Source organism: Pagrus pagrus (genome assembly GCF_965226575.1).
Source record: "Pagrus pagrus genome assembly, chromosome: 20".
NCBI lineage: Eukaryota > Metazoa > Chordata > Actinopteri > Spariformes > Sparidae > Pagrus > Pagrus pagrus.
This window is the reverse complement of record NC_140207.1, coordinates 23539629-23565192: the sequence shown is the minus strand read 5'-3', so window position 1 is coordinate 23565192 and position 25564 is coordinate 23539629. Positions and strand designations below refer to the sequence as shown.

General features: G+C 42.0%; 1 protein-coding gene across 1 annotated transcript in view; it reads left to right on the top strand.

Annotated features, from left to right (window-relative positions):
- Window positions 1-12077: 12077 nt before the first annotated feature.
- LOC311249265 (supervillin-like) overlaps window positions 12078-25564 on the top strand; it is a 55472-nt gene continuing 41985 nt past the window's right edge. Inside the window, 6 exon segments of the mRNA XM_084340164.1 lie at window positions 12078-12261; window positions 19439-19502; window positions 20412-20503; window positions 20949-21012; window positions 21130-21272; window positions 21363-22092. Coding sequence (XP_084196290.1) covers window positions 12204-12261; window positions 19439-19502; window positions 20412-20503; window positions 20949-21012; window positions 21130-21272; window positions 21363-22092 — 1151 coding nt within the window. The 5' untranslated portion in view covers window positions 12078-12203.

Genomic DNA, 25564 nt, shown 5'->3' with positions numbered 1-25564 from the left:
CTTAATGTAGCTAACATGTTAACAAAAATGTGCCTTTTTATACCATTATACTGAATGTATAGATTACAATATTTATATATATATATACCATTTGAAGTACTGTATTTCAGCTGATATAGTATTTCAATGGTGCTTTTCCCAGAGCCCCTTTTTTTTTGTTAAAGCAGTATTTTTATACAGTGTGTATATATATATATATATATATATATATACATATATAAAAAATAAAATGTAATTTATGTGTTTTTAGATAAGGCGGCTGGAAAAGGATTTGATGTGAGCTGCATTGAACTGAATTAAACTACAAAGCTGCGGGCTTTAAAACCAAAACATTTAGCTGAAAGACACTTAAACACTCTGCAAAGCTAAAGGAGGATAGCAGGTCATTCTAGCCCTGTTGACCAATAGTCCAAAACCAAAGACATACTGTACATTCATACATTGATACTATATAAAACAGAGAAAATAAAGGTAGGCACATCAGAGAAGACATAACCAGAAAATCATTGATATCTTTGCTTGATAAATGATAGAATGATTATTGCATGGATTATCATAATTATATAGCACTGGTCGAGTCACTAAACAAGTGTTACGGTTTGAGTAATGACTTGCCTGTCTACTATATCTTGATTTTTGTCAGTCTGTCTGAAGCCAGATGAGGCTAAAGTGTCCTTGTCTGCAGACCCACATGAACCTACCTCAGGCTTTATGTAGCCCCAACAGTCTTGCAGAGGGCTTAGTCCTGGTGGTCTCACGTGGTAGGTCTTAAGTGCATATTTACTCCTCCATGACAGCTTTCCCTTTATTTTAAACTCACCAGCCCCAGTTTAAAATCTAATTAGTGGTGATTTATGATGGACCACTAATAGCACATAGGGCTTTGAGCCGGGGTCTCTGCCCTTGGCTTTGACCTCAGACTTGAGCTCTGACACGAGCTGCTGTGGCTGAGATGATTCTGTTGACTGTGGAAGGGAATTTATGATTTGAGTTCATACAAATAAACTGAGACAAAAGTTACACAAATACATAAAAAAAAATGTAAGCCAGCCAAGCTCTGGCACTCATTTTCAGCTACAACAAAGCATCATGTTTCACGTTGACTGTTTTTTGGACCTTCCCTTCGAATTGTCGCAATTTTTGCTCAACGTCAGTCTGGACTGCAGCTGGAAGAAAAGGACAGAAAAAGAGAACAGACCGTCTCATGTGATGTTGTGGGACCATACTGCCAGCTGTGTGTTGACAGTCTGTCTGCAAGTCTTTGTAGATAGACTTATGAGCATTTAAACAACCTTGGATTGAATGTGACGGGAAAGGGGGAATCAGAATGGTTCGGATTGTTCACTAAAAAAGACATCCATGGAAAATTTGTAAAGTTGAGGAGAAATAAGGGCCACAAATGATCACACAGCTTACAACATGAAACAACTGTTTTTTGATTTGACACTGAGGCAATCAAACGCAGCTTCTCAGTTCTAGCCAACAACCATCGATTCTGCCGACTCAAATGATGGCAACTGTCACAGGGAGAATTTGTGGCTATCAAACTAATGAAGCTATTGTTTATATGATTTGCTTGAGAACGCTATCTCCAGCTGAATTTCTTATTGTTTCAAGCTGACTTGTTTCACTACATTGATCGTGTAGACCGGAAGCTAGTAGTAGAGTTGTTAGTCCTATGAGTATGGTAATAGAAACATTTAAGATAAGATTGTTATTTCCCTTGAGTAAACCTTTTTGGCTGTTAAGCTTCAATGCATACCTACTTTTAACATAACAAGAGAAAAGGCTTTTAGAGTATGGATAAAGAGTTGGACAGCTCTGCTTATGTTATCCTTAACTCTAATAGTATCTAGGACTGGTTTCCACACTGACTGACAATTTGGTATTTCACCAGGGGGCGGTGCCTTACTGTGTCACATTGTGTGGTGCCTGAAGGGCGTTCTTGTCAGCTTGTGTTGGGTGTCTCATCACTTGTGACATCAAACAGAGATGATTAAATCCAGGCCCATGATCTTTTCTAAAACCTAACCAAGTATTTTTTATTACCTAAAACTAACCTCTAAATTGTGGTTGAAAATTGGAAAAATTCTTTTAAATACATGTAAACAATAAATTCACAAAATGTAATGGTAAAAACGCCATAAAACAAAACTCTACTTCCATGAACTCTGCTGCAATGCTGCTTTGCGGTGAAGCTTCAGAAATGTTTTGTGGCCTATGAAACTTCATCTGACTTTCCATCAGCATGGGGCAGAGTGGGCAATGACAACATTTTCATTTTTGGAGGAACTGTTCCTTTAAATGATAAATTGTGGAAAAGCAGCTACCTATGCCATTGATATTATATTTGTTGAAACATAGCAGACCTGCACTACGGAGCTCATAGTTCACTGAGTTCCCAGCTCTTATTCTGGAAATAGGTGCATCCTGCCAGACACCGATCAGTGCAGCTACATTTGGTTTAGTTCACCAATGGCAGCCTCTGCTCAGCTGGCTCACCTCACACTGTGTCGACTCTGGAGGGAAATGAGAGACACAAGCTTTCCACCACTGTCTCTCCATCCCCTCAAGCATTCTCTTTCTCCCGGATGACAGTTCTTGGGAAGGTGTCTGCGGCACTCGGGGATGGAAACAAATTCCCTGGCAAGTGGGATCGATGAAGAATTCTGGTGCTGTAGCTCTCTCTCCTGACCAGTGCTGTGTGTATCACACTGAAGCGCACACACACACATGTGTTTATTTAACAGCTGAAGACTCTAAGTGTCCATTGACTTGGGTATATATTTCTTTCCCTAGGGCCCTGTTTCAATCAGGTAGCGTAGACGTGTGTTTCAGGATATCAAGGTGCGTCACATGCCTCAAGGGTCACATCGTCATTGTAGAACAGATGGTTCTATATTGGTTCATGTAATTACAAATTAATCATGACTGCGATTATGGGTTTGGAAAGTGTGCGGTCCAATCACTGTTAGTATTTAGTGACTTATTCAGCAGCAGGAAAAAGAAAAGTCCTAAAGAGTGAAAAAGTTTTTGACCTTGTATTCTCAAGTCTTTTGGTCTGTTTTTGTTGTTTGGTGTATTTTTTATTCCCATAAAGAATTAGCCAGAGGTGGACAATGTGACTTCACATGTCTTGCCACAGTAACTGTGATGAAGTTTAATAGAAGAAAGTAAATAGCTTTAGCAAATGTCAGGTTTAATGTCAGCTCTGTGGAATCGTAGAGCCTCTTTCTAACTCTTCATGGAGCTTTAAAGGTATTGTAGGAAAATCATCATAGCATTAAACATCAGATTTGTGATGCTGAACACAGAAATATCTGTGGGTGGAATTTTTCACGAGCGTCTTTTGTAAAGAAATCTGAGGGTGCCAGCTCAATCCTTCTGTTGGTCTAACTGAGGTAGTGGTAGAGGTAGCTAATGTCCAGAGCCAAATTTAAGCTGTGTGATAGGCCTTGAGGCACACATCAATGGAGCTCTTGGATCGTTGCACTTTGAGTCGCTGAGTCCCCTACTCAAGACCTCTTATCGGTTTTATTTTGGGAAAGCCATGCTGAGGTGTGTGTGTTTCTGTTTCTGGGTGTTAATACACTGTACAATGGCTAGAGAAGGTCAGTGTAGTCTTGGTGTATCTATTTGCAGTGCGACTGTAAAGTTTCAAAGACTTAAGGCACTTATGAAAGGAAGTCGATAAAGAGGTTTGAAGCTCTTGTCCAGGAGTGTGTCTTGAAGTTTGAAGTCTGTCTTATCTGACCTTAGAGGCCTTACAGGGCATCAGGGTGCTACTGAAGGTACATAGGCATGATGACATTTAAGCTAGCTAGAGAACTCTATTAACACTTAACTTTAACAGTATAGGACAACAGATTTTGCTCACAGTTTGTTCTGATTGAAAGGTCTGTTTTTAATGTGGTTACAAGTTTAAAATATCTAGATTTGTTGTATCAAATAACATATTTGATTTTTCAATTTATCACAATTATATTACACGAGAAAAATCTAATATGTAATATGGTACAACACATTCAGATATTTCATTAACTTGGAACTGTTCCAAAAGGGAAATGTTGAGAAGTTGAATTGAAATCTAAACTTGGGTTTTATTTCACCTTCACACCTGTAATTCAGCTCATTTGATCGGGACCAATGGGGAGTGTAGAACACGCTCTCAATTACTTTCATCTCTATCTCTTGTAACTGCATCCATATTTCATCAATTACTCACTTTTCAATGAGGAACAACCAAAGTACTTCGAGTAAAACACAAGCTCAACACACGTTTGTGTTAACCACTTAACCAAATTAACATTTCAACTGCTGTAACTACTTAAATATCAACAGTCGCTTCACCATTTTTCAATTGAAGCCTAATATATGCTCCCTCGTGGACAAAAATAGAAACATCCATCTTAAATGATGTAAGTGTGACTACCCACATACTTCTTTGTCCTTTACGTTGGCATGGATCTTAAGAGATGCATCCAAAAAATTACAATATGTTATTATGGCTACAACATGATTTTGCATAACTATACAGAAGATCACTTTCTTGACAGGTTTCTTGTGTTGGCTCTTCAATTCACGCCAGCATCACATTTCTGTTATCACACAATCCTGCAGTGCCCCCTAATCTTATCAGTTGGTCTTGTTGCAGTTGGGTTTGGATGACAGTGTTCACTAAATGAAACTGACCCGAACAGACACACCAGATTTCTTAAATTTGGAAGAACTTACGTCCAGTAATGCCATTTTCCATCACATCTGCCGGCCTGGCTCTACTCTGTTTGACTCGGCACAGCAGGGATTCGCATTTCCACCACAACTGGGCTACCTGCTTAAAGGTGTGTCTTAAACCAATGACGCTCTTGTCCCGATCCCCAAAGTACTATCAAAGAATCACCGCTAACAAAGTGGCTCTGCTCATTCAGTTACAAACATCATTTTATTTACTTTAACTTCTTCACAATAAAGCTCCCCATTATTTAGTCATTTAAAAGCTTTTATTATGTAGTAGCATCACAGGAAACGTGTTTTCAGCAGCAGTAACTAAACATGACACCTAAAACAGTGAAACACATCAGATGTTTGAAAGAACAAACAGGGCTAGAGAAACTAAAGAGATACTGAGAGCTGAACACACTGACTTTTATGAGTTGAGTATCGATTTTAGGGGGAGAGGGTGCTTGTTACCGATTGGTCACAGTCGCAAGACATCACCGCAGCCTGCTTGGAGGCAGGGTGGTCGCGGCTTGGCCCTACTCCTGAGCAGGTCCTTCGTCGGTGCAGCTCGGCTCAACTCAGCACAGTACAACTGGTGATGGTAAATCAAATCTGTGCAGATTGGTTTGACACAGCTCAACAACAAAACGGCATAAGTGGATTCAATACTGGCTGCAAACTCAGTTTCATATTAAACTTCAACCCTGGCAGGAACTCCATATGCAAATCCACATGTTGTAAAAACATTTTGTTTCTCAACACACCATTTTTACTCTTTGAAGGTTGAAGAGCACATAAAAGAATCTGTTTGCTTCATACTGAAATCCCATCATGCCTAGTACAGACATCAGACAACTTTTTAGCCTCAGTTTTCCTCCCTCTAACTCCCTTTATGTGTACATATGAATATCTTTATGTTTCATTCTCTACCCCCCCCAGCTGAATTTATGGCCATGGTGCAGTGGCTCAGACTCTGTTATGTGTCTGCAGAGACGGCATGGCCGTGTGCATTGGATCCCTCTGCTGCTCTCTCAACAGACAAGACAGATATCTTTCCTAGGGGACGTCATAAATCTGGACTTTATTTCTAAGATGGCTGTGAAAGAACCCAGAGCAGGAGACGAACCCCGCTAATGCTTATTTCTTTACCTCTTTCTCAGCATTGTCTTCTCTGAAAGATAAAGGTGACGCAGCCATTAAGCATTTCTCTCGTAGCAGACCTGTCAAGATGCCTCTGCGTGCTAGAGGTCATTTTAAGTGCAAACACGGACTGTCTGGAAGTGTTTATCTAATAATGACCCACTGACTGGCTCCACATGTGAGCTTGTCCAGGCTGAAATAGCATCCCCTCTGAATGTGTGGCTGACTGAACATCTGGGGGGATGATTAGTGGAGAGGTGTGGCTCTGTTATTATGATATTAAACATAACCTGCCTTGCTCTCGGTGCCTCTTAATTAAAAGAGCCTGGAGTGCCTTTCTTGTCGCGTTTTTACCTGTTAGCTTACCAATATATCAGCCATGCTGACATTGTTATTATAATTACATTTTTTTAACAGATTAACATTTTAACTGATTTGGCTGCTTATGTACAAGCTAACACTTCAACTACTTTCTACTTACACAAGAATGGAGAGTTGTTTGTCAGTTTTCAGTGCTCGCATCAACTGACACTTCAACTACTTTCACTTCTTAGTTGAAAGTTTGTTCAACTACTTCCATTGCTTATATATTCAATTGTCCACAGTGCAAAAATGGCTCTCGGGGATTCCACTTCAACTGCTTTCAGTGCTTACATATTAACTGACATTTCCTTTGCATTCAGAGCTTAAACATCAACTGATAAATCGAAAAGTTGCATCTCTGAAATACTTCATCTGAAGGCTCACATGCTTTCAGCTTTCACTCTTTTACTCAAACTGAGGTCGATTGTCAGTTCAGTTGAATCCCACACAAGAATGAATGGATTTGGTGCTGTTATTCTTGGTGTAAGTATTGAGTTTTAGTTTCACATGGTATCAGTGATGGAATGTAAGTAAGTCCTGTACTTAAGTACGATTTTGAGGTTGTTGTACTTGAGTATTTCCATTTTCCACTTTAACTCCAGTACATTTATTTAGTCATTTTAATTTCTAGCTACTCTGATACTGCAGCCAATGTTGTATATTAATATTGATGTATTTTATCAACTATCGGATTCCAATAATAAGTAAAATGCTGAATATCAGATCTGATAATCAGACAGGCCAACAATTAGTCCACCTACGGTGTACAGTACATGTACATTTTATGTACATTTTATTTTGCCTTGTACTTTTCAGACTTTTGCAGTACATTTATGGTCAGACAATTACTTCTTATTTAAGTAAATGTAATATCAGATACTTTTCATATGGGTGACTTTCACTTTTTCCGAAGTAATATTTTAAGACTATCTTTTACTCAAGTATTACTTTGGGTACTTTTTACAACACTGCATGTTATGTGTCACTAAACAGTATTTATAGAACAAAAGCTTCTGGCTAACTCTAAATGCTTCTGTTTTGGCATGAAGTGTCACCACAAAAGCCTTTCAACATTAGCACAAATTATGGTTAGTTGTCAGCTCACCAAAAATATTGGTACTGTAACATCATCAATTTTCTTTCTCCAAACCTGTATGGATCTCAGTATAGTTTCCTGGAAAGCTCTCCTTAAAGGCTATAGATTTCCTGGGACATATCCATTTCACCACAGTTTGGTAGTGGGGTAGCAAAGATGGCTTCAGTTTTCGTTCTCATTGACCTTTGATCCAGTTACTGGTCTCTGTGCAATCATTCTTCTAACCATTTTAGGCTAGTTTATGGTCAATGTGTAAGCATTTACAGAAGCAACCTTAAATCAGTTGCTGCAGAGCTTCAAAACAAAGTAGATGGTCACCTTGTGGGAAGGTTTGTCTAAGGTTTATTAGATTTAAAGGATTAAATAGTTAAGTTTTTATTTGCATAATCAATATCAGGGCTCACACTGAGTAAACATTCAGCTCAGTCCCTCAGTGTGTTTGAAGTGCGGCTTCCCTTTGTGATATGTAGCAAAAGTAATCCCTCCTAATGCAGCACTGCACATGCTCGCATTCCTCATCCCTGCTGCAGCATACTTAATAATTATCACTCATTATGTGGTCTGAATGCCAAATAATTACCATTTCTTTAAGTCTGTCTGTGCATTTTTTGCTTTTGCACATGCTTTTTGTTTATATGCATGCTACTTCGCTCTGTGGCCTCTACTAAATCCTACAATCCTCCACAAAGATCAGAGAACAAGAGCAGTGTTACATCATGGCAGCGACCTGTAGAGTCTTGCCCATCCTTGGCAGTAAAGACTCATCGTTGCTAATAACAGGTTAGAAACCGTTGGGTGGTTTTGTAGGTCTGATGTCATCCCTGTAGCAGATGAGTCAAAGAAACAAACATTACATACAAGTCAGACAGCCAGATGTTAGACGGTAGGTGGTAGGTGCAGAGGTGATGATGATAGCTTGGATAGTGGAACATGTTGTGGTTGGCATTAACTTTACCAGTGATTGTATTTGATGCCATTAAAGGTGCTTCACAGATCGGTTTGGCATTATTATATTCACTCACTGAGAAATATTGCTTGTGTTTTACAGTAGTTGAAATGCTCAAAAATGGACTGAATTCAACTCTGCATTCTTGTGAAAAACGGAAATGGTAGTGGTTTGAATGCACATAATTTAAAAAAAACCAAATTAGAGTATATATGTGGCATAATAACTGGAATGACTGAACATCACCAATAAACTGAAGTAACAAAGAAGAGAATTCTGGGAGTGTTTACAAGGCCAACATCAGAACATTATGAACAGTCCTCAACCCACCCTGTTAAACCTTCACAATCACGTCACAAATTAACTCTACGTTTAGCAGTTTTACTTTGTCATTGATGAGTATCACATGATTAATGAATTGGCAAAAAGGACAAAATGTATTTCTCTGTTCCAGAACGAACATCATAAATGTGTTGCGTGCAGGTAGCTCTTCCCAGCTCTCCCCCGGTGTGGATTGGCAGGTTTGTGATGTATGCTTCTGTCTATGTGCGCATCTCACATGCTGAGCCAGATGAGCTCATCTCAGAGGAGGATCCAAGCATGCCACCTCGGAAGTTTACACACCTCTGTCAGTCAGTCAGTCTGACTCCCTCACACACCTGTGTAGTGACAGATGTAATGATGTGATAAGCCTGGTCTGTGTTGGTGTTTTTGATGTGGTTCATCAACTTGGCTTACATTTACATAAGAAATTCAGAAGAAGTGCAATGAGAACTGAAAATCACAACATATGGAATAGCATTCTCAGATTTCTTCTAAGGGCAGAAACATTGTCCACACAAGTATGTAAAGGCACATGTGACGCTGAGCCTTCAAGCTTGTCTTTACGCTTCCCATTCATTGTCTATGTGAGCAGCTGTGCAATGCATTCTGTTAGTGCTGCGTTTCGTTTCAAGAGATGGGGTATCGATGCCACCTCCTCATTTGTGTAAAGTTAAGACCGCTGATGCAAATCGGGGTCTTCAGCTCCACCTTCCATCTCTGGAAAAACCTGAAAACTATTGAAACCATTGTCAAGTTAGAATAAAGACAGCATCAGCAACTGCAAGGCTGATTCCTTGCCTTAGATTTCTTCAGAACCACATTTCATTGAACAATTTTCGTTATATAAAAGAAAGTTTCCAAATGAGCCACTATGTTTGTTCTGTTTGAAATCCCAAACACCTCATGAGTGGCGTTCATCCAGTAAGGTACAGCCAGGGAGTCTTTGCAAGATTGTAGCCTGTGTTGGTTCAATTGTCCAGTTTTGGGAGGCACTGTAAGCCCTCTTGTCAAATGCCTGTGCAGACGCGTACCTGCGGACGCACTGTTGCATGAAACAACAAGAGAAAGTTGAGCAGTTCTGTTTTGATTCAGTTCTGATCAAAACAACCATGTTTGACGAAGCTCTAGCTGATGATGTCTGTATGCATTGGTGTATTCACGACACTTTGTCACCACTTCTCTCTTTCCCTATTTCTTTTATTCTTTCTTCTGTGCAGAAGGTACAGCAGTACACAACCTTCCACAGACACAACAATGTGTTGGAACTGATTACCCCTACATCGTCTTCTTGAGGACTGAAGTTGGTTACGTTCACAGTCCACTAGAGGTGTGGAAATTTCTCGATTATAAGATGCATCGTGATGCAGACATGGAAGATTCGATGCAGAGACAGAGCATACAGTCATCAAGAGTCTGCAGCTTATGCCGATTGTTGCATCACGGCATTGCTCCCATGCTTTGAACTGTGGACGGACATTATGTGGTAACGTTACTTATGTAGGAGGTATGTCAGAGGGAGGCAGAGATCACCTGTATTTTCTTGGGGCACATATCTGATTTTATGACCTTGCTGGGAAGCACGAACTGGACGAGACCCGCGCTTAGCGTGACTTCTGCCTCACAGCAATTACTTATCACGTCAGCCATTTTCACCAGCTAAGGTCTGCAGCCATAAATAATAACTGTAACAGCAAGCCCAGCTAATCAGCCAAGATCTAAAGAGGCGCTGTCAACTTTGCCGTCTTACTCTGAGAGAGGTGACTGCAGCAGAGTCAATAGATGCCTTATCTTAAAGCTGCCATGTGAAAACAATATTATTGTAGATTACAACAAGCGTGAAAGGCACTGCAGATGGACACATGTTTTGTTTTTGTGATGGTCATGTGTTGAAAAGATGCAGCTTTTATTTTAGGGCAATATAAGTGATGAAAAAGTAGCCAGCTGCAGTCACATAGATCATTGAGGATGCCGTACACTGAGATGCATCGCGATGCATCAAGAATCGTTTTGCATTTGAATCGTTGACTGCTGAATCGTGTTTGAATCGTGAGGCCAGTGAAGATTCACACCTCTACAGTCCACCAGTGTGTACGAGCACACGTTGAGTATGTTGTGTCAGCTGGGCCAGGCGTTGTCATTAGCATACTTGCATGGACCATGTTTCTGCCCTAATTACTTTTCTTGCCATTCTTTTAGCCACTAAACTGAGAAGCTGACATTTGCGACTGTTTCCATCCACTAGATCTGCTTCATGTTGAAGCCGTGGTGTTTAGCACTGATAGATTTTGCTCTTTGTGCAGCACAAAGATAAGATACAGCTCACTGTTTTCCCAACAGTCACAGGCTCTGTGCCAGCCTCCCTGCAAGGCCCCATCAGTACAACGATAAGCATGTCATCGTCACATTGATGCATAGGTGAGGTGTATGTATGTGTGTGCAATTGCTTTTGTCTAGTTCGTGGCATTCACTCAGAGCATGATCATTCTATGAAATGGGTTCATACGTATCACGCCTCACAGGAATATGTATGTGTGCTGTGGGACAAAAACGCTGTTCATGAGTGTGTTAAAAGGAGAATCGTAGGGGCAGTGGATAAATCGTCACATTTTTCTTCCCCTCGTGCCTCTCCTCAGCTGTTCTAGGAAGGACCAAACTGTGAGACATAATGTTACCATTACTCATAAGTGGACATAGAACTCCAATTCTGTCTGTCTCATTACTGTATGCATGCTCTCTCTGTCTTTCTCTTCCTGACTGTTTCACTATCATTGTCTTTCTTACTCTCTCCTTGTCCCTCCCACCTTCTCTCTCTCTCTCTCTCTCTCTCTCTCTCTCTCTCTCTCCCCCTCTCTCTCTGCATGCTGTTCTTTTTATTTTGTCCCCGCTGAGAGATGACTGGAATTTCTCATCTGGCTGAGAGGGTCATTTTAACTTTCTCCCCTTTCCCTGCTCTCTTCATTTCTACTTCCATCCACCCTGCCTGTGCACTCTCTCTCCCCCCTCCTTTTCTGATGCTATGCACCGGTTTCTTTGGCATCCCACTCGTGTGTGTGAGCCAAGGGAAGGCAGCACTCTCCTGGGACACTCCTAACTATCTCTCTCTCCCACACACTCTTTTTTCCCCCTCCCCACTGTGCCTCATTCTGTGCTGTAGCATGCAAGACACCTCTTCGATCTGTAGTAGGGATGGGGCCTAATTTGCTTGCCTTGGCTAATGAGCTTAGCCCGTGCTGAGCAGCTTTCAGCCCTGCAGGTTGTTGTAGTGGGCACTGGTTAGCACTTAGCGGTTAGCGAGAGGAACCAGAGCAGAGTGGATCACAAAAGGGGCAGAGCTGCAGCCACAGCTTCACCACTCCTCTGTTTGCCTGCCAGGACCACCTCTACTTGTCCCAGCACTGCGGCTGGGACGTCTCTCTCTACGCTCTCCCCTCCCTCCCTGCCTCCCTCCCTCCCTCCACTGCCTCTCTCTAACACTACCTGACTCCTCTCTCTGTCTGTCCCGGAGCACTGACAAACTGCTTTTTGTAGCTGCATCACCTCTGAGGCAGCTGCCCTGTCTTTCCATCTCTTTTGCCTCTTTTCTGTGTAACCCTCGCCACTGACTTTGTTGCCAAAATGTACCGGAACCCGTGGATCTCGAATTACCTGACTCACGTCAAGTTTTGCAGCCAAGGTAAGAGCAGCGACTTGGGGCTCTGCAGCTCCGGGTAGAGCTGAGATTGAAGAGAGCTCTGGGACAGGTTACTCTGGTTGTGGAGCTGGGAATCTGAGCTCTTAGAAGTTGGCAGGCAAGAAACTGCAGGCTCCCTTCCTCCCTGCTCACTGTCCTGCTTTCTAGCCAGCTGTCCTTGCACTGCAGCTGTAGCCTCCAAGGACACTACGTAGCAGAGACAAGGGACTCTTTACAGTGCAGGGGGGCTGGTTTAGGGAGATGCTATTTCTAGGCTCTACTGCTGCTTGGACTCAGATTTAGGAAAGTGTAGTTGCATGTGTGGATGTAGACTTTACAGTTGGCCCACTGCTGTGTACCTGTGCATTTTGCCAGGGTAACAAACAACACACACTGAATTACCAACATTTTACATCTTTTATCAACCTAAATCTGCTCTTATCACTTTATAAGATAAATTGTTTCAATTCCAAATAACTAAACCTTCAATTAAGTTCTAACCAGCCTGTCAACTTAAACTTTAAGGACCTTGTCACATAGCATTTAAAGTTTGAAGCAAAACCACTTAATTTCTGTGAAATGACCACAATCAGTGGATTCCATCGCAAGGCCAAAGTAAATCTGCACAATTGTTTTGCATTGAGTTTTACTTTAGTGACCTTTGCCATTCAAATTTGAGCTGTTGACCATTATTAAACCATAACCATAAACGACAGTGGAAGGTTAGGCTTAAGTTAAGTCCACAATGCAGAAAGTTATTGTAGCTTAATAGCTGCGTTATTGGAGTATAACCTGCTCCACATAAGAGACAAGTTTTTAGACGGTAATGAGAGAAAATATAGAGGAACAACATGTCTGTTGAATAAATTGTGTGAGTGAATTCTCACGTTTTCTCCCTCGTCTGTAACTTTATTGAATGAAATGACAGTCCTGAGGACAAAATGTCAGGGAGAAATGATTGCTCAGATTACAGATATTCAAAAGAAGCTTGGAAAGCGATTGAAATTGTCTCTTACCAGCATATTTCTGAAGTGCTAGTTTGCAGAGCACCAACTACTGCAGCATGGTGTGTAGTCACTGTGTCCTGTGTCTCCTAATACAGAAGTCCTGACATACTGTGATTAATCAGAACAAATGAGTCAGCATGAGACAGGAAATATTAGGAGTGTCACGACTCTCCCAAATCGATTTCAATCAGATTTTTGATCAAAGCTTCTATTTTTTTGCACTGACAGCTACACATTGTCAGACTATCGCATCTGGATTCGTAAAGCTCCACAAATCATTGATTTTATGCCAGAATTCAACAAAAAACACCACCCTTCAGTGATTAAACAGGAGACGGCATAAGACAGAAATTGAGTTGTTGCAAAGCTCTGTTTCTCTCTTCATTCGTCTTTGCGCACACGATAAATGTTTGGAGGTGCAGCTGCAGACTACCTGTCAGCTCACTGTGCCGTCTTGAAGCTGTGGTTTTGTTTCCTTGGGATGCGCAGAAGTAGGCTAGGGTCAAGAGAACAATACTGGGAGAACCTCTGATCCTGCTTTTAATTTAGCTGATTTCAATACGTTTTTGTTTTTAGAATCAAAATTGTGACAGCTTTAGTACTGATGCAACAAAAGATGCTACATTCAAGGTACATTCATAGATCATTTCATCTAGCCCTGTTGCGCATGACCTTTGTGTGCATCTTGTAGATGATTATGCATCGCTGACTGGCCACAAGTCCATGTCTGCTTCTCTGTAATATTTCTTGAGTGAGTCAGTATTGAGATCTAGCCTCTCATTGCTAAACTTGCTGGGAATCCACAACAGGTGGCCCATAGTTTCAGGCTTTTACACGAGCAGTGAGACTGGTTTATGGGGGGAGGAGGGCGTATGTGTGTGTCATTGTAGCTGTTCTTTGCTTTCTGTTTCTTCCCCATAATTTAATTTGAGACTGAGCTGCTTGTATTCTCATTGTTATTCATGTTAAAGACATAATGAGCTTATTATCACGTAAGTCTACTGTTTGTAGCCATCGTCTCACCTAATTTCTGATTCTCCATCTGTTTTGTACTGCTTTTTTTCTTAAGCCTCTCTGAGTGAGGCTTTAGTTTTAACTTGAGTCCCCCAGCAGGCAGGGTGAAGGCAGAGTAGGCTGGCAACTGTTGGGGGGATGTTGAGACTTAAACACACACACACACACACACACACACACACACAGTGTGATGTAACGCAGACTGTTAAAGAGTGACACGTTTCCTTTTGGGCTTGCTGTAATCCCAGGAATTGAAGTTAATCCTCTATCTCAATTTGGACATATGCTCAGCCCAGGATGCTTCTTTGGTTACCACACTGGGTGTTTTTGTGTCTTAACACATAGAGTAAGTATTACAGTTTGATTGACATCCACTCCAGTCTTCTTGTGAATGGTCCCCCATTTATTTGTAATGTGATATAACTGTAAGTTTTGACCTCAGCTTCAGGTTAAAGTTGGATTTGTCAGAGCAGAGCATTACCATGGACAATTGAGGCCCAATTTCAAAAACACCCTTTGCCCCTTCCACTTAGCTCTACGACTGCATTCACAGGATAGGGTGTCCCAATTCTCACTGGGATAGAGTGGTAGGGTGAAGTGTTAGGGCTACATGGCCCTCCAAACAGAGGTTTTTCAGAGGCACAATTCAGACAGAGGCTTATAAGAAGTCTCTGTTGTTTCCATTTATTATTATGGAATAACATAATTGCTAATAGTTTGCCGATGACTTGGTAGTTAACTAGCTAGGTAGCTAAAGTTACGTTGTTATGCTGATTTGTACATGACAGTCCTACATTTTTGCGTATTTCAATGTTGCAGTCCCCAGTTTGATAGCATATGACACCGAAAATGTAGCTTAAGTTTGGCAGCAAACTGCTGAGTGGTACTTGGTACCATTATTCTAATATCGATGCAAACTGGCAGGGCAGTTACCCCAGGTTACTGGAGGCTAACACTTTCTCAAAAAATCTCAGAAATGGTTGCCATATCTCGTCAAACTTCTGAATGGAGCCACGTGTTATGTACTTTAGCCTTTCCAGTTTAAGGTGAGACATGATGTCCCTAACCCACTGTGTGTGGGATGGGGGTGCTGTCGATTTCCATTTAAGGAGGACTAAGGCGTCAGGCTAGGAGAGACGAGAAGGCCACTGCCACTGTTTGGGAGTTAGGAAAGGATCTGCCTTCCCGAGCAGTCCCGAAAATGCCAATAAAGGGGTCAGGAGTGATTTCCTTTCCACAATCGTAAAAGAGTGTCCTAAAGACGGAAGACCACAATGACCCCAGTACTGGGCATGACCAAAACATATGGAAATGTTTGGCAGGGGCTTGATGGCATCTCACACATGTCGGGTCGACGTCTGTGTACAGCTTGGTTGGTCTACTTCTATAGAGGTGTTAATGGTGAAGGACTTTAAACTGCAGCAGGCCGTGGCATATACAGATAGAGGATGGGTGTACCAATGTAATAGCAGAGTGCCAGGCCCGATCAGAAATCTCTCCCCCAAATTCCTCCTCCCATGAAGCTTTTCAGTGGTTGACGTATGAGGGTCTTGAAAGGTTGTCCCATTTCATAGGGGGAGATTTCAACCACTACCCCCTGTAACTCTGTTCTGTTCTGAGGGGCAAGGGGGAGCTTGAAAACGAGGGGTAGGGGTAAAAATTGAAATTGGATTGAGCCATAGTTTCTTTGTGTAGAGAGTGTTATACAGTCTTTGTGCTTCACACCTTTGATACCTTCACATAAAAGGCTTTCCTCACTTCAGAGCCTGAATGACACTTCACTGAATCATGAAATCATTTCATCCTCATGTTTTATCAGAGTCAAGCCGCTTTTACAGCCTCATCAACACACACGGGGCACGGTGCTGAGGAATTCCTGGCGCAGTCCCTCCCGGCTATAGCAGCCATAGTGTTTCTGTAGATTACAGCAAGCATCAAAGGCTCTGCCACATCTGTGATCATTGTGGAGGTTTTTATGCCTGTTTCTGGAATGACGAATGTATTGAGGCACTTGGGCTTTTCTAGGGGGTCGCCCCTGATGGCCCACATGCCACTACATATAGGCTTTGTGAGGTGTAAAAGGAATACAGGTCTGGGTTGTGGAGAACTCTATATGTTGGACCTGACGATAGCCTCAGACAGCTGCCCCTGAGGGACAGATGCTTGTGTTATTTTCACACTAGCAGCTAATTAACCTTTACTGTTACATCTGGTTTTGTTTCACATTTCTGAGTAAAGGGAAATTCTGGTATTTGTTAACTTGGTGTTAAAGTTTTGACCTTTTTGACTGTTAGTCATGATAACATTTTGCTTGCCACCTGCATTGTAGAGATGTGGGAAACACAGGCTCTGGTAAAATCATTGATGCAAAGAGCCTACCGGAGCTTTCCCTGTAGCATGCGGTAGCAAACTGCTTCACAACTATAACACAATTGCTGTTGCTACAACTGGAGTCTTCATTTATCATACAGATGCATTCATTACAGAGTGCAACTTGTGTACTTTTTATTTTTGCATCTTTGAAAACAAGAACCATCTCATTATATTTGCTACTACTTCACAAGCATGCACACATGTAAGATTGATTAAGAACCACCATCAGTCTGCAGTCAGTATGTCTGACTCTTCCAAGTGGTAATATTTAAGATGTCAATTTAGGATATATGTTCCTTACCACTTCAGTGGTAACAGCACTATGGTTAACATTTTCTGCAATATCAAAAGCATACATGGAATGTAACTAAGTATAATTTTTCAAGTACTGTACTTATGTACAATTTTGAGGTACTTGCACTCAACTTGTGTATTTCCAATTTCTGCAACCTTATACTTCCATTCCACTACATTTTGGAGGCAAATATTGTACTTTTACTTCACTACATGTAGTAACTTTAGTGACGCTGCAGATTGCATGCTGCATCAGAGCCAAAGCAGCACATTTGTCAAATAATTTATTTGATCTGCAATCAGATTATTAAAAGAAAAAATTCCGATAATCCTGCTTGGAGCTATAAAGCATGAGTTTATACTGTGTTCATTTGCCTGAATACAGTAAGTAACACAAGCCAAGAAATTCAGCTCATGGCCAAAATATTTCACATTGCAAGAAAAACATTTTGATATCTCATACTTAAAGAAAACACCCACAGTCTGGTCAGCTGCTGCTGTCTGGCAAAAGATGTAGAAGTATCTGATGCCGTACCACCAAACTACAGAGCAGCTTCTTTCCTCAGTCTGTGACTCTACTGAACTCCTCAACACTTTACCATACAATTTTTTTCTAGTGAAGCAGAGGGGACTACAACTTACATTTCGTTGTACAACCCTGTTTTGTAGAATCACACCTTTGAACATTTACAGCACCACTTAAATGCAAATGATGGCACTTCTAAGTAGCCCAGCTTATTCTGAAATTACATTACACAACGTGCCAAGACAAGACATGTAATGAATATACAGAAAGGGAGTGAAAAGAAGGAAACATTCAAAGTCAAATTGTGTGTAATTTATGTCCTCAGTAAGTTTTGTTAGCCCAGGGTTTATGAGGCTCATTCAAAGCCATTTTTGTAGTTGCACATACTGTATATGTAGGTGTAAGTGGGAGAATCAGCTACAGTTCTTCAATTCTTAGGGACAAGACTTCACTAAGATTCATTTTAGATTTTTAAGCCCTGTGAACACATGGCAACAGTAGCTATTAGAGATCACTGAATAATAATATATTACTGTTTCAGTCAGGACTGTAAAGGATATGTGTCCACAGGATTTATCCAACCATTGTCTTAAACTTTGAAATATCTGCTAGAATAGTTTCGACCTAATCTTTGGGTCACTGTCAAAAGAAAACATGATCGGCTCAGATTACCAGGATTATCATTCAAGGCTTGCAAGGAATGAGCGGTGTTTTCACCAGCCATATTCCAGCCAGCTGAAACAATACACGACCATCCCCAAACACATCCAGGCACACCGCCCTCTCCAAATAAGCCTTCTTTCTTCTCCAGTGATGTTTTGCTTAAGTAGGGGGGATTTAAAGCATCAACCAAAACATCCTTAATAAGGACTAACAGATCTGTAATGGGTGGTTAGGGGTGGGCTGCCTCTGGGGAGAGGTTAGGGGTTTGGGTGGAGCAGTGGGGGAGTTGGGGGCGTCACATGGCCCTGAGGTGAACTCAGAGGACGGAAATGGGACCACATGTTTGTCCCGAAATTGCACAGCTCTGGCCACTATGAGATCCGAGGGCAGCCAAAACCACAGGTTTGAGGTTTGGAGTCAATAAGTGAGGCAGACATTCCTTAAAGGGACGATCCACAGAACTCACATTCCTCACAAGACTGTTTATTGATGCTTAATACCCAATAATGCCCTTTTTCTTGCTAATGAGGCAGTATTTCTCTGGAGGCAGGTGTTTATGTCACGTTTTGCCCTTGTTTACTGACTTTGGCCATTTTCCTAATTGACGCCAGACTTTATTATGTTAGATTGTTAACTCTTGATTGAGTTTAATCACATAGCTTGGTAATAGTGTGTTTGTAAGGTTTGGGGAATTTGACAGAATGTTTTCTCTGTCTCTTCATGCTGTCCCCTATCTGTATTCATGGCGGTGCTGCCCAGCGACATTAATGTGTTTGGCTCCTTCTGGCATTGTCCCAGCTGCACAGCATTGCAACCTTGACGTGTGATCAGACTTTACAGCGCCCGTCTCAGTGACACACGCAGTCACTCCTCCATCAAACCCCTCAAGCCATGACCTCATACACAGCACATAGACTAATAGTTGGGAAGGAGACAGTCACTGTCTCTGGATGTATGTGCTCTGATGATTTGTGTGTTGCTGTTTCCGGGAATGGGATTTTTAGGGGTGCTAGCGTCCTGTGTAGCCTAAACTACACAGATCACTTGTTATTTAATGTGATTCAGTCAGGCAGGCAGATTATTGTTTTCTACACCATTTGTTTTCTCAGTGGAAGTCCGCTTAATTAATGTGAGTCTGTGCCAAGGACCTGCACAGAGACTGGCTGCTTCACCTGCCTCACTGCACTGTGTCTGTTCATTAAAAGCTAAAACTGAAGGTTCTGCTGTTGAAAATTGGGTGAATGAACATTATGTTGATTATATGAACATGACTAAGTGTTACACTCTTTTCCTCTGTTCACAGGACTTGGGAGTGAGACCCCCATTAAACTAAGTAATCCGCGATTGCTACAGAAGCGAGCTCTGAGGTAAGATCTAAAAAATGTGGTTTTCATTTCTATTGTTTCGGTGCCTTTGTCAAAGACCTAGTGGGTAAGATACAGTTAGAAACTAAAAGATAAGCTTACTTTCCTGCTTGGCAGTGGCAGACCTCCCTGCTGCAGCATCAGTGGGATAGTTCAGCAAACATGTCGTTGGTCGGACGTCAAATACTGTACAGTACCTGCTTGACATGTTTGCCTCCATAAAGAAAGTTCTTTGCAGTGTTGGGCACAGTGACACCCAGTTGGTGCCAAGCTGCTTGGGTGTGGCTTTGACTCAAAAACATTGTGCATGTAGAATTACATGTTGGAAGATTGCAGTCATGAAAACTGCTGGTTTAATAAAAAAATGATCTACGATGTGTGTGTATATCAGTGTGTTCACAGCTCTGTGGTTGCTGGAATGGGAAGAACTGCAAAATCATGTTTTCCCAGTTCTTGACTGTTTCCTCATGAATAATCTCCTGGCAGTTCCTCTCTACACTGTATTGTAACTCTGTGGTTTTGAATCAAATCCATAAATGATTTCAGAATTTTCTGTGTATATGAGTGAGGCAGAGGGTGTGACGATGGTAAAACTGTCTCATAATTTCTAGATAAATATTTGGGAATTCAAGACTGGATGGTAATGTACAGGTTGAAAACCAAATGTATTGTAAGATGATTAATCACTTGTTTTGGAGCTTTATCCACAAACCATTGGCTGATTGATGAGAGTCTTGAACATCATTCAAATTTATGCTGCTTCCAGCAACATGTTTTTAATGATGTGGACAACAGTTTGATCAAATTGAGATTGATTTAGTGAGCCCCTTCCACTGTTGGACTATAAACAATCCTGTTTCCCACAGCTCAGCTCTGTTTCAATAACAGTTGGTATTTTTCCTCGTCCCTCAGCTTCCAGAAAGAATTCTCCTTCGACGAAAAAGACGACCCAGCCAAAAGCACCAAGGATATAGATGTTAGTCTCTTGGCCAATCTTCCTAAAGGTGAGTAAGGTTTTTTTTTTCTTTCTGTCTGCTTGTGAAAGGCCCTCACAATGTCAACCTTCCCAGGGTTTTTGAAAGTCACTGTTGTGCAACAGCAGCCTCTTTGCCAGGTGGCTTCATGTCAAGATTAGTCTGAAACCAGTTTTTTTTACAAGTGTAGTGCAGCTACAAGTGTAGTGCATCTCAAATATTGTTTGCTGCTGCACTACTTTCTTAACAGGTTGAAATCATTCCAACATGTAGGTCCAATGAAGAGAAATGGTCTTGTGGGTCTTTCAAGACCCACTAGATGGTGAAATGAATAGTTTACTGAGCCACTGAAGGTCGCTTTTGATTAGATTTTCACAGGTTTTGATTTGGGCAATAAGAAAGAATGTGCAAGGAAATGAAAATAGTTCCCTATTACGGAGCTGTAATAGTATTATGTTCTTTATTCTTCCTTTAGTCTCTGAATTGAGGAAGCGATTTGAAAGCATCACCACAAGCGCAAGTGACTGGGAGATGAACAGGTGAGAAGTTGATGATACATGTATAAATAAAATGGGATTTTTATTGATGAGGGTAATATAATGAAGGATGATACCAAGCCTGAGGTTCACTACTGTGTGTTTATTGTCTGTGTATAGAAAGGAACGTATCGCTCGGCGGCTGGAGGGCATAGAGGGTGAGGTGCATCCGTCTCTGCTGCCTAGCTTGGTGGCAAACCGCCTTCTGGAGGAGGACACACCACGATACACCAGGGCATCTGACCCCTGTGAGCCATGTGGTGGTGAGAGAAATACAGTACTTGAACTATTATTTGATTTTTTCCTGCAGTCCTAAGTGAATAACTGACTTGTGTCCTCTTTGTGTCCTCTAGTTACAGTGCAGCGGTATGGCATGGAGGGTTTTGAAAGCCCAGAGATGCAGCTGGTGGCTCCAGAGCGCCAGTCCAGAGCTCGATGCAGACCTGACCCCCAGTCCTTCATCCACACAGAGCCTGTGTTCAGCTCAGGCTCCACCACCAGTGCCCCAGAACTGGAGTCCAAGGCTGAACGCATCGCCCGCTACAAAGCAGAGCGGCGCAGGCAGCTGGCCGAGCGCTATGGCATCTCTTTGGATCAGGAGCCAGACTTGGAATGTCCCTCCCGATACACTCACCCCCGGAAGGAGTCAGAAGGCTCAGAGAGGCGAAGCAGGTCAGAGTCGGTGGGGGAGGAAGACCGGGACATCACCCTGAGTTCATACACTAGTACATCTGCCATTAGCCCAAGGGTCGGACGCACTGCAACACAGCAAGGTCACCCCGACCTGGGGTATGAGATGGGTCGTAGCAGGCTGGACTCATTCTCAGAGAGGGAGAGGCTGATGAACCTGGAGAATCAACGTCGAGCTGCTCATCCTGAGCCACCATCCTCTTCCTCATACATGGATGTGTCATCAGTGTCCTCAGCTGCCTGTGTGCCCGCTAAGGACTATTCAGTCACAGGGATGCCACCTAGTTCACCCAAGCTGAGCAGGCACTCTTCTGTCTCCTCACCCAAACAAGGAGTGTCTCCTGGGGACCTCTTCATCGAGCAGCAGGCCCACAACATCCTAAGCAGACAGGGGTGAGTGGTGCTGATCACTGTTCCTTTTGGATCCCATTTTATCTGCTAAGTAGTTTATTTTTTCCTTGTTTGAGATCTCATTAGCAGACCATTCCCTCTCCTAGTGCTCAGACCCCAGCTTCAATTCAAATCCATACACACAAAGTTCGAGCATGGTTTCCATGTGGCCAGAACAATGCTGTATCCTTCTTTTTCATGGATGGACTTGCTACAACAGCATTATCCATCTGACTGACTCTCCCTCCCAGTACCTATGTCGCTGTCCCTCTTATCCGCAAATTCCCAGAGCAGCTAGCCAAGCTGTTGCTATTTTGTTAGGAAGATCTATTAAGGCTGTTTGGATGAAGTAAACCTCTGGGTTCTGGCTCATAGGAACTCAGATCAGACTTAAGGTTCTGGGCAAAATGGTTTGTGGACTCATCATATTTATATTTTTAAAATCTGATTTTAAAAAGCCCAACAGACAGTGGATGTTTATTTTCCTCAATGCTGTCTTTATTGGTGGTGTTATCTGCTGCAGAAAGTAAGTACTAAGGATTGTTTTGGCTCCACCACTGATACGGCACAGATAGTATCAGCATGCACACTGCTATACATCTCACTTCTCCATTTCTGATGTAGCAAACAGCTGGCCCAGCCCAGGTCTTGACCAGGCTTTGGCCCTGCAATCTGTGTTTCTAATGAACAGATGAAGATGATTCTACACTCGACTATGCTATCATTCCCATTCCTATGTTCGTGTCTGCATCATCCTCTTTCACTGTTCACCAGTCCCTCTCTCAGGTTTCAAGGCTTGGCCAGAGTGTGTGTCTGTGCTGCAGGCAGGTTGTTGTGTTACTGGGTGGCTCAGTGTGACGGTCAGATCTCTGACCCACAGCTGGGCCTGATCAAGATCCGCAAGGTCAAATGTGAAAGAAGCACATGGGAAGGTGTCCCTTCTACCTTTTCTCAGGGGGCCCCTCAAAATTCTTTGACAAGTCTAAAAAAAATGGCTATGTTTTAGGACTTCATAGTAAAATGTTATGAACAAAGGCCATAATTTTTTAACCATAACCTTGAGTTTCAAAGTTAATTTGTGGCAAATCTTCCACAGAACAAGATTATGTGTCCCATTAAATCAAAAATAAAGCGGTCCTTGATGTACATGAAGTCTTGATCAGAATCAAACATGCTGTCAGAAAAACGGAGCCCTCCGACAGGACTTCTTGATTGAATGTGGCACTTTATTGTGGGCAGTATGACCTTAAAATAATATCCCGATATTTTTAGGCTGTATGGCGATACAGGATAGTATTCTGAAATGTCCTCTAAAGCACTTCATAAATACTAGGACTGGGCGACATAATCAAATATCACAATATTATATTGATACTACGACGATGTTGTCGGGATGATTATTGGTACTTTCATAAAATGTTAAAAAATGACATTTTTGATAAATAATCATCTGTAATGTGGATATATTGACTAAGTGGGTAAAGACAAGTATTAGAACAAATAGAACAGTCTGGTAAGTTCAGAAAATGACATCACTTAACTGTAATGCAGCTTCTACAACCAGGAAAAGACAACACTTATGCCATATCATGATGAAGCGATACCTGGAATCTCAGACGGTATCTCAGTCTCATATCACGATACCAATACACAGTATTTTATGTATATTGCCCAGTGCTAGCTGTTAGATAACATTTGGTGATATTGGTTGCTGCCATGAACTTGATCATTTGAAAGCAATAAAGGACAACATGTGACATGAATGTTTTACATTTTTATAAATGTTTTTCTAGCTAATTTAGAGGTAGACAGGAAACAATTTATGAAACCCAAAATACGTTGATGGCTGGGATACGAATGGGACCAGAGCTGATACCTAATATGCTTGGATCCATTTGGATCTATACAGGTGTTAAAGATATTTACAGACAGACCCGATATCCATTGCAGTAAATCTGACTGAGTATAATTTGGAACCGGTCCAGCTTGAGTCCTGCTTTTCTTTATTCATCACTCAGGGACATTCTCTTTGATTTTGTTGAACCCAGGCCTGTGCTCAATGGGACTGATTAGGCTATCTGTATTTCTGCAGCATCAGCGGGCCAGCCTGACTTTGGTTGTGGTTGAGTGGGATGGCATTTCCCCTGAATATCTGCTTCAGTCGATAAGACCTCAGTTAGACATGTCTGACTAAAATGAGCCTCCTCTCTTGATAAAGCAGGTCAGTGATGACCTTTAGGCCATTTGAGGGGGGTACCATCCCCTTGTTTGCAAAATGACCAAAATGTATCCCCCCTTCCAACTCTTAGTAGCAGGGAGAGTGCAGGGACAGAGGGGTTGTTCAGTTGAATATGTTAGTCTCGTCTGCCTGACTCACTGATCCTTTATCTGACTGAGGTTTGGACAAGTTAGAATCTATAACCCTGACTATGGCTCTGAAAACATTCATCAATGAATGAAAACTGGGTCTATCCTCCCAGTTAGATATCAACAAACTGCTGCTACCATAGGTGCTCTGTGGCCAGATCTGATCTCATATCGTATTCTGTTTTTCTAGTCATTGCTCTTATTTTGACAAACATTTCAAAAGAAAAATACGGGTTCATATTTTATTGAGTGTGCTGTCTCTCCCAAAACCACAATAGCAATGAAATCCTTCAGTGGGGAATTGTGCTTGTATTCTTAGCAGGATCCTGCTGGTGGCCAAGCCTATTCTCACTCTGGTCAAGCTCAATGTGAAGTCAGTGTTATGTGCAATGTAGTGGTGTGTGTTCCAAGAAAAAAGGCTGAATACTGAATCTAGACTGTGACCCACCCACCCACTCACATGTCCTCCATTGGTTTTCCATTGGTATAGTACAAGGGCAAACCTGAGCACTGATTGGTTCCTCCAGACTGATGCTGAGGGCGACACCCATTCTCTCATCAACTGGCCCTCAAGGTACACCCAGGCTGGTTGTGTCTCACCCCAATATCACCTGCCATGTTGCCATTCAGCCGGACTTACCAAAGCCCATCGGCTCTTATGAGCGGTGCTTCTTGAACTGTCAGAACAGAACCCAGTACTGTTCTTTTCTCATCTTATATGGTTAAACCTCATTTACAGTTTGGGTCCTGGGCTGATGTTCAAGAACCTCTGCTCTGAGAGTATGTTGACATCACATCGTGGTCATCCTCATTACTTCAAGCTCCTGTTCCCTTTGCTCCGGACCATAACTTCATTTAACATCCACATTTTGCTGTGTTCAGTTTAACCACTGAGTGAAAACAAATGTTTGAAGGAACATGTGATGTAAAACATATTAAGGATACATAAGGTGATGGTGTTGCAGTACTGTTCTTCTTCTCCTAGAGTAATACCGACCGTTACATGAGTGACTATAGGTTTGAGGACAGTTAGCATCCTCCACTTTGTTTTTCCTCAACCATCTTCTTTTTTCCCTGCCACTCTCTACTTGTCCATTAAAAATCTTGA